Source organism: Pecten maximus, chromosome 3, assembly GCF_902652985.1.
Source record: "Pecten maximus chromosome 3, xPecMax1.1, whole genome shotgun sequence".
In the NCBI taxonomy this organism is placed as follows: domain Eukaryota; kingdom Metazoa; phylum Mollusca; class Bivalvia; order Pectinida; family Pectinidae; genus Pecten; species Pecten maximus.
Window position 1 is genome coordinate 502,607 of NC_047017.1, and position 10,457 is coordinate 513,063.

Sequence of the window (10,457 nt, forward strand, 5' to 3'; positions counted from 1 at the left end):
ATCCTATAATGGTTGATGGGCCATGATACTGTATGTATATAACCATAATTTCTGGTTTTTTCAGACTAATTAAAACTACAAATACTTTATATTAAAAAAGAAAAATTCCAACAGTACAAAAAATAAACAATTAGATAATGTGCTGATAATAACACTTGTTCAGGACTCCTTGGGATTGGTGGGGAAACACAGCCTAAAATAGTTTTACTTGTGTACATGTTTGTGTATTTTCCACCTGGTTTCATGTTACGCTATGCATCAATTTGAAATAAACTTCCTGCTCAGTCGGTAAACTGACGTCAAAACGTAGGCATCATACTGTAATAATAGCACTGGTATTCCTGATTTCCTATTGGTTGTAGTTTAGGACAAATGTTGGGGTGACACTTACCTAAATACCACATACACACTTAGGCACTTATCACTTGATCTACTACAGTTTCAGGTACTACTTGTATTAAAACAATTTAAATAAAATGAAGCTTAAGGTTATTTTCATCTTTTGAGATTTCAGATAAGAAGGTTTTGAAAGGTTTTCTATTTTTTATAAGAAAAGTCTATAACTAACAACCATAAGAATCACTGGCTGTGTATGATAAGGATTTGACATATGAACCTTTTGACTACAGGAAGATTAAGAAATACAATTTCGTTCATATTCACTTACTTCGTTTATCTTCCTTCTGTGTTGTGCTGGGGATTTACAGTTGGAATTCATTGTTGAGTTGTAAATATTTTCACCTGTAATAAACAAGTATTACCTAGTGTGTAACCCTTGTGAAGTCATGGATGACACGTAGACATTTATCTCAAACATAAACATTGTTATTTGAGATAATTTACCTCCTCCTTGTAATTTTAACTGCCACCAGAGGGCCCTGCCAGTTCAAATAGCAAACACCGTTTTCTTTATTGGTGAAAGCTTGAATTACTTAACCTTGTGAAGTGATCAGAATATATAATCAAAACCTGACATTACAAATTAAAAAAACAACAACATTTACATATACATTTGTATTATGTTTTTTTTTATTTTATTCAATTTCTATGTATACAGTTTCAAACAAACCAATATATCTTTAAATGGGTATATAATATAAAGAAACTCATTCACGTGTTCCAGAATGCTGTTTACATGATTTTGATAGAATTTGGTCAGGAGTTGCTATCCCACAGGTGGTTTGGTTTGGTTGATTAGCTCACCTGCCTGAAGAGCAAGTGAGCTTATGTCGTGGTGCGTCATCCGTGGTCCGTCCATCCGTTCATTGTCAACTTTTCCATTTAAACAACTTCTTCTCAATAACCAATAGGCCCAGAGACCTAATATTGGACCTGTAGCATGCTAGGATGAAGGACTACCAAGCTTGTTCAAATGAATGAAGTTGACCTTCATTCAAGGGACCTTCATTCAAGGTCACAGGGTTCAAATAGCCTAAAATCTTAAAAAAAAAATACTTCTCAATAACCAAGAGTCCCAGGGAGTTGATATTGGGCCTGTAGTATGCTGGAATAAAGGGCTACCAAGTTTGTTCAAATGAATGAAGTTGACTTTCATTCAAGGTAGCAGGGGTCAAAAAGCCTAAAATCTTTAAACGACTTTTTGTAAATAACCAAGAGTCTCAGCGAGTTGATATTGGATCTTAAGCATGCTAGGGTGAAGGGCTACCAAGGTTGTTCAAATGAATGACCTTCACCCACATTCAAGGTCACAGGGTTCAAATAGCCTAAAATCTTAAACGGCTACTTCTCAATAACCAAGAGTCCGAGGGAGTTGATAATGGGCCTGTAGCATGCTGGAATAAAGGGCTACCAAGTTTGTTCAAATGAATAAAGTTGACCTACATTCAACACCACAGGGGTCAATTAGACTGATATCTTTAAACAACTTACTCTGAATAACCTAAAGGCCCAGAGACCTGGTATTGGGCCTGTAGTATGCTGGGATGATTGGATATGAAGTTTGTTCAATTGAATGACCTTGACCTACATTCAAGGTCACAGGGGGCAAATAGGATAAAATCTTCAAATGACTTCTTCTGAATAACCAAAAGGCGCAGAGACCTGGTATAGGGCCTGTAGCATACTAGGATGAAGGGCTACCAAGTTTGTTCACATTAATGACCTTGACCTACTTTCAAGGTCTAAGGGGTCAAATATGCTAAAATCTTTAAATGACTTCTCAATAACCCAAAGGCCCATAGACCTGATATTGACCCTGTAGCATGCTGCAATAAATGGCTAAAATATTTGAGCAAGCATTATGGTCTTGACCTACATTCAATGTCATGAGGGTCAAATAAACCATGATTTAAACATTTAAAATGCCAACAGACTTAAAAGACTGCAGGGTCAATATATGAAAGGAACACTGCATTGCAGGTGAGTAATTCGGGCCCATTGGCCCTTGTTTTGTTTAATGTCACTTAAGGATGTGGCAGGTTTTGAGAGGTCTTATCTAAATGGAGATCTGACCCCTGTGGGAAGAAAGGCAGGGCCAATAAGATAAATAGAGAGAAATTACAAACTCCCCAGTCTTAATTCTGTTTAGATAAAGAGATTTTCATCAAATGGTCTGTGACATTGACATTATTCAAATGGATTTTGACCACATTTGGTCTGGAGCACCCTTGGGTAAAGAGGACTTCTGATGATGGTCGGTTGTTATCCCCTCGCTAGCACAAGGGCTTAATTCACATGTTCCTATAACCGAGAATGAAAAATTAACCCCAGTGTCTGACCCCTAAGCTTGATCACTTTATTATTGACATAAAGGTGGGATCAAGAGGCTATTTTTCCACTGATTAACCTGAAACACGATAAACTTACTAACAACCAACATCTCTTGTACATGTCTCCATTTCATCACATGGGGTCAAAAATGAGGTCACTGTTGATATAAATAGATTTCAACGACCTCACTCTACTAGCTGATTTCATTAATGATCCAATTTTCCTGAAACTTCATACAATTACTTACAACTGCATGTATCATTTCTTGTATGAGTTTGTATTTCAACCACCTTGGGTAAAAAAGAAGGTCACTGTTACTATAGATTTGCACCATCCTTGTTCCTCTGACTTCATTAATGATCCAATTTTCCTGATTTTTATCTCACCTGCCCGAAGGTCGAATTAGCTTATGCTGCCGTCTTGCCATTCGGCATGAACTTTTTCCTTTAAACAACTTCTTCTCAATAACTGTGAGACATAGAGACCTGATATCTGCAGGTCAAATAAGCTGAAATATTTAAATGACTTCTTCTCAATAACCAAAAGACTCAGGGAGTTTATAATGGGTCTGTAGCATGAAGGGCTATCGTGTTTGTTGAAATTAATGACCTTGATCTACATTCAAGGTCATATAGCTCAAATAAGCTAAAATCATTAAAAAAGTTATTTTAATAATGAAGTGGCCAAGAGACCAGATACTAGGCCTGTAGCATATGCATTGGACAAAGATTTACCAAGTTTATTTTAATGAATGACCTTGATATTAAAGGTCTCAGGTGTCAGATTTGTTAAAATATTTAAACAGTGATTTCTCAATGACCAAGAGATACAGAGACCTTAACCGAGTGCAAGCTTGCGGTCAGCTAGATGCAAGCTTGCGGTAAGCTAGATGCAAGCTTGCGGTAAGCTACTTTATGCAAGCTTGCTGCAAGCTAAATAGTCTAGCTCTGAGGTAAAAATAAATTTAATGCAGCAAAAATAAATCAAAACATCAAATTAATGTAAAAGTCTGTATTTATATCATTCAGAGCAGTACTGCTGTTACAATAAAGCACCTTATAGATATGAACTTTTATATATGAACATCTATATCTTATTCCATTCTCTTTTCTTTGACTAAATCAAAGATATTTCACAAGTTGACTATCCATAGAGTAAAATTTTGTATGATGCCAGTGCTGTGTTATAAACAAAAGCATGGTTAGTTTTATATACGGGTTTTATGGTCAGTTTGTCTTAAAACTATTTTGAAATTCACATTTCTCAAATATTATGTTCAAATTTTCTAGGCTTTTCAGTTGTCATAGATAAAATATACAAGAAGTTTTTGTTTTTAGCTCACCTGCCCGAAGGGCAAGTGAGCTTATGCCGTGGCGCGGCGTCCGTCGTCCGTCCGTCCGGCATCAACTTTTCCATTCAAGCAACTTCTTCTCAATAACCAAAAGGCCCAGAGACCTAATATTATTGGGCCTGTAGCATGCTGGGGTGAAGGGCTACCAAGTTTGTTCAAATGAATAACGTTGACCTTCATTCAAGGTCACAGGGGTCAAAAAGGCTAAAATCTTTAAACAACTTCTTCTCAATAACCAAGAGTCCCAGGGAGTTGATATTGGGTCTGTAGCATGCTGGGGTGAAGGGCTACCAAGTTTGTTCAAATGAATGACCTTGACTTTCATTCAAGGTCACAGGGGTCAAATATGCTAAAAAAAATTTAAATGACTTCTTCTAAATTGCAAAAAGACCCAGGGACTTGATATTGGGTCTGTAGCATGCTGGGGTGAAGGGCTACCAAGTTTGTCAAATGAATGACCTTGACCTTCATTCAAGGTCACAGGAGTCAAAAAGGCTAAAATCTTTAAACAACTTCTTCTCAATAACCAAGAGTCCCAGAGACCTAATATTTGGCCTGTAGCATGCTGGGGTGAAGGGCTCCCAAGTTTGTTCAAATGAATGACCTTGACCTTCATTCAAGGTCACAGGAGTCAAAAAGGCTAAAATATTTAAACAACTTATTCTCAATAACCAAGAGTCCCAGAGACCTAATATTTGGCCTGTAGCATGCTGGGGTAAAGGGCTACCAAGTTTGTTCAAATGAATGACCTTGACCTTCATTCAAGGTCACTGGAGTCAAAAAGGCCAACATTTTTAAACGACTTCTTCTCAATAACCAACAGTCCCAGAGACCTAATATTTGGCCTGTAGCATGCTGGGGTGAAGGGCTACCAAGTTTGTTCAAATGAATGACCTAGACCTTCATTCAAGGTCACAGGAGTCAAAAAGGCTAAAAATCTTGAAACGTCTTCTTCTCAATAACCAAGAGTCCCATGGAGTTAATATTGGGTCTGTAGCATGCTGGAGTGAAGGGCTACCAAGTTTTTTCAAATGAATGACCCTGACTCACATTCAAGGTCACGTCGATCAAGTATCCTTAAATCTTTAAATGACTTTTAGTGAAAAGCCAAAGTGCAGAGGGACATTATATTGGTCCTGTAGCATGCTTTCAAATAACTGCAGGATCCATATATGAAAAGATCACTGCATTGCAGGTGAGCGATTCGGGCCCATTGGGCCTCTTGTTTGTTAGATGTGCTAGCGTTATAGCTCAGTATTTTTTTCACCTAAAATTTCATAGAATTACAGTTGTATATTTATTTTAGATCAGTAAATTATTCTTATATCAATTGAAGCATTATTTGTATGTTATTATAAATCTCACCACTCACCATTTATTGTTCACCCTTGGAAATCTTCATCTGGGCAATGTCACTGAGTCCATCTTCTGTTTGTTTATGTAAATTATTTACAGAACTTTCAACATGCAGATGTAGATAGGTTGCACATATCCTTACCATGTCCACAATGACAGAAGTTGATTCTATTGCCAAAAGTGTTTGATAGGACAATTTATACTGATTCACAGAGATGCAAAATGTCCACATGCAGCCACAGCAAACTCAATTCAAAGAGGGGAAGTTGTTTTACATTGGTCAATCTTAAGTTGGGGCACAGGAAAGGTTTTTAGCCCACCATCATCAGATGGTGGGCTTTTCAAATCGCCCTGCGTCCGTGGTCCGTCGTCCGTCCGTCCGTCCCTCCGTCCGTCCGTCCGTCCCTCCGTCCGTCCGTCCCTCCGTCCGTCCGTCCGTAAACAATTCTTGTTATCGCTAATCCTCAGAAAGTACTGAAGGGATTTTTCTCAAATTTCATATGTATGTTCCCCTTGGTGTCTAGTTATGCATATTGCATTTTGAGACCAATCGGAAAACAACATGGCCGACAGGCAGCCATCTTGGATTTTGACAATTGAAGTTTGTTATCGCTATTTCTGATTAAGTACAAAAGGGATTTTTCTCAAATTTCATATGTATGTTCCCCTTGGTACCTAGTTATGCATATTGCATTTTGAGACCAATCGGAAAACAACATGGCCGACAGGCAGCCATCTTGGATTTTGATAATTGAAGTTTGTTATCGCTATTTCTGAGAAAGTACTGAAGGGATCTTTCTCAAATTTCATATGTAGGCTCCCCTTGGTGCCTAGTTATGCATATTGCATTTTGAGACCAATCGGAAAACAACATGGCCGACAGGCAGCCATCTTGGATTTTGAAAATTGAAGTTTGTTATCGCTATTCCTGAGAAAGTACTGAAGGGATCTTTCTCAAATTTCATATGTAAATTCCCCTTGGTGCCTAGTTATGCATATTGCATTTTGAGACCAATCGGAAAACAACATGGCCGACAGGCAGCCATCTTGATTTTGACAATTGAAGTTTGTTATCGCTATTTCTCAGAAAGTACTGAAGGGATCTTTCTCAAATTTCATATGTAGGTTCCCCTTGGTGCCTAGTTATGCATATTACATTTTGAGACCTATCGGAAAACAACATGGCCGACAGGCAGCCATCTTAGATTTTGACAATTGAAGTTTGTTATCGCTATTTCTCAGAAAGTAATGAAGGGATCTTTCTCAAATTTTCATCTGTAGGTTCCCCTCGGTGCCTAGTTATGCATATTGCATTTTGAGACTAATCGTAAAACAACATGGCCGACAGGCAGCCATCTTGGATTTTGACAATTGAAACTTGTTATCGCTATTTCTAAGAAAGTGCTGAAGGGATCTTTCTCAAATTTCATATGTAGGTTTCCCTTGGTCTGTAGTTATGCATATTGCATTTTGAGACTAATCGTAAAACAATATGGCCGACAGGCAGCCATCTTGGATTTTGACAATTGAAGTTTGTTATTGCTATTTCTGAGAAAGTACTGAAGGGATCTTTCTCAAACGTTTTTGTAAGTTCCCCTTGGTCTGTAGTTCTGCATATTGCATCTTGGGACCAATAGGAAAACAACATGGCCGACAGGCAGCCATCTTGGATTTTGACAATTGAAATTTGTTATCGCTATTTATCAGAAATTGCTGAAGGGATCTTTCTGAAATTTCATTTGTAGGTTGCCCTCTGTGCCTAGTTATGCATATTGGATTTTGAGACCAGTCAGAAAACAACCTGCCCGACAGGCAGCCATCTTGTATTTTTGACAATTAAAGTTTGTTATCGCTATTTTACAGAAGGTACTGAAGGGATCTTTCTCAAATTTCATATGTAGGTTCCCCTTGGTCCCTGGTGTTGCATTTTGGCAGCCATTATCGCTAAATCTTAAATTTTATATATAGGTTCCCCTTGTTTGAAAAGTACTAGAGGGCTGTTTCTGAATTTACACAGATTAGTAAGACTTAGAGGAAGGGAAAAGTAGAGAAAAGATCAATCTGACATGGAACCTATAAAGATCCTTCAATGGTGGGCGCCAAGATCCCTCTGGGATCTCTTGTTCATTCATACAGACTTAATAAAAATGAAGATTTGTGGGATCATCAGATACTTTTTTAAATACTTTAAAAATTGTATTGAAGTTACTTTTACAATATTATTTCATTTTATGTATTTATTACTGAAATAAATCATCAAATAAGTCACAATACTGTCAGTTAGAAATGAACCTTATACCCCAGGGTTGGCCCCATGGTGTCTGGAGTCTGACTGGCATGGACTTCCTGTACTCATCAGCTTGAACTGGGCCAGTCTACTGATAACATAGGCTCCTTTTGTTTGTTTACACATGTTGGTGTTATGAAGGTTTTTGATAATAAGGCTTCAACATAAGTATTATATTATTTTGCTGAAATTTGCACTGATGGAAGTTCAATTTACATAATTTGCAGGTTACCCTTAAAATGAATATCACTCCTAGAAACAACTGATTATACTATCGAAAAATATACCATATGTTCACTTAAAATTTTAATTAAGAGGATTTTATAAATACTTGTGTAAAATATATAAATGAAGCAATACTTTAAGCATTATTATAAATTGGATGGATATTTAAATTTGAAAAGATATGAATGTCATGATTATTATTGAAGTTTTATAAACATGAATTGCAATTTAAACAATAATAGTTCATTACTGATATCACTATTTAATTTTGATTCAAAAAGAGGTGTTTTTTCTCTGAAGAAACTCATATTCACCTTAAGAAAATCAGATATGAAATACTAAAAGTTACAGATTTACACCCTTGGGTGGATTACATCCAAGTTTGGTTTGAAACATGAATGGGAAGAGGGGATGAAAGCAATGATATTTTATATAAATGAGCCTGGTGTGGCCCCTCAGCACAGAGGGGCAGGGCCCAAAAGTGGAACTTGCTAAAATTTTGCTTTAAAACCCTACTCCTTCTTAACCCTTGGGTGGATTACATCCAAATTTGTTGTGAAACATCATCGGGGGAGGGCGATCATATTTTATATAAATGAGGCTGATGTAACCCAAGGGGCCTGTTTGGCGGGCCCCAAAGGGGGAGATTTGGTGAATTATCGCTTTAAAACCCTACTCCTTCTTAATCCTTGGATGGATTACATCCACAAATGGTTTGAAACATCATTAGCGGAGGGCAATCATATTTGATATAAATGAGGCTGGTGTGACCCCTCAGCACAGAGGGGCAGGGCCCAAAAGTGGAACTTGCTAAAATTTTGCTTTAAAACCCTACTCCTTCTTAACCCTTGGGTGGATTACATCCAAATTTGTTGTGAAACATCATCGGGGGAGGGCGATCATATTTTATATAAATGAGGCTGATGTAACCCAAGGGGCCTGTTTGGCGGGCCCCAAAGGGGGAGATTTGGTGAATTATCGCTTTAAAACCCTACTCCTTCTTAATCCTTGGATGGATTACATCCACAAATGGTTTGAAACATCATTAGCGGAGGGCAATCATATTTGATATAAATGAGGCTGGTGTGACCCCTCGGGACAGAGGGGCGAGGTGCCAAACAGGGAACTTGGCCAAATTTTGCTTAAAACACTACTCCTTTGATTACAACCAAATTTGGTTTGAAACATTATAAGGAGAGAGCAGTCATATTTTTTTTTATAAATGAGGCTTGTTGGGCCCCTTGAGACAGAGGGGTGAGGCCCAAAAAGGGGAACTTAGCCAAAATTTTGCTTTAAAATGCTACTCCTTCTTAATGCCTTAATTGATTACTTCCATATTTAGTATGAAACATCATTAGGGAAGGGCAATCCTAATTGATATAAATAAGGCTTGTCCGACCCATGGGGACAGAGGGACATGCCCCAAAAATGGGAACTTGGCTGAAATTTTACTTTAAGATGCTGCTCCTCCTTTATCTAAAATAGATCAAAAACCATATTTGATCTAAAACAACTGGCTGCGTATAGACAATTTATGGTAATGATGCTGGATTGAAGGGTGTGTACCTGCTGTAAGTGTTTGTCAGATGACGGTTAAGGCCCATGGGCCTCTTGTTATACCATTGGACCTATTGTGCTTAACTTTGGTAAATATGAATGGATTTTGATAAATTTGGTATGCTGTGAGGTTTACATCAATGAGATCTTCAATTTTTTCTTTGTGACTGATTTGATCATAATAGGTATATATGGTCCTTTGCAGTTTAGGTCTGGGATCAATATATTAGGCCATTAGCATGCTGGGATAAATGACTTCCAAGTTTATAAATGAGTTACCTTGACCTACTTTCAAGGTCACATGGGTCAAATATGTTGAATCTTAGTTTGGAAACAAAAATCATCTTTCAGTATACGTAGAACTGAGGTGACCAATAAGGCCCATGTGTCTCTTGCTTTAAATCAATTACCTTTGCCAACTTTGAAGTTGTAAAAATATAACCACATGTTAGAAATTTGTGTTCAGAAAATATGAAATACTAGTGTCACATAGTTAGGACTCTGATACAGTGCCCTGAAATTACTGTCTGTCTGTCTGTCCATCCATCCATTGACAAATTTTGTTCCTGACTGATCACTAAATTATTTGTTGACAGATTCACATGTTTGTTCACAATGTTTATTTCACAAAAATACACACCTAGGTAAAAAATAATGGTCAAACATCAGTCATTCAGTCTAAAGGTCAAGGTCACCTTTTAGTATCTTTTTACTGATGAATATTTTTTTATGTCTCTTTGAAGCAATGTTGGTCACTGGGTCAAAGGTCAAGGTCAAATTTTGTATCTTTCACTGACAAAACATTTTGTTATGATTTTATAGAGCAACAAGGAGTCACCTGACCAAAAGTCAAGGTCACCAGATCAAATGTCGAGGTCAAATGAATATTTCCTTAGGACATGATGAAGCAACACGATTGAATAAGGAATCAACGGTCCAAAGGTCAATATC

At 37.4% G+C, this 10,457-nt stretch overlaps 1 protein-coding gene across 8 annotated transcripts in view; it reads left to right on the forward strand.

Moving 5' to 3' along the window:
- Positions 1 to 10,457, forward strand: part of LOC117322879 — an 88,071-nt gene that overhangs the window by 65,950 nt on the left and 11,664 nt on the right. For 3 of the 8 annotated variants that reach the window (XM_033877813.1, XM_033877815.1, XM_033877814.1), the window contains exon 12: positions 10,329 to 10,448. The exons of the other annotated variants lie outside the window; for them this stretch is intronic. In XM_033877813.1, coding sequence (XP_033733704.1) covers positions 10,329 to 10,409 — 81 coding nt within the window. In that variant the 3' untranslated portion in view covers positions 10,410 to 10,448. The remainder of the gene's footprint in view (positions 1 to 10,328; positions 10,449 to 10,457) is intronic. 8 annotated transcript variants of the gene reach the window in all.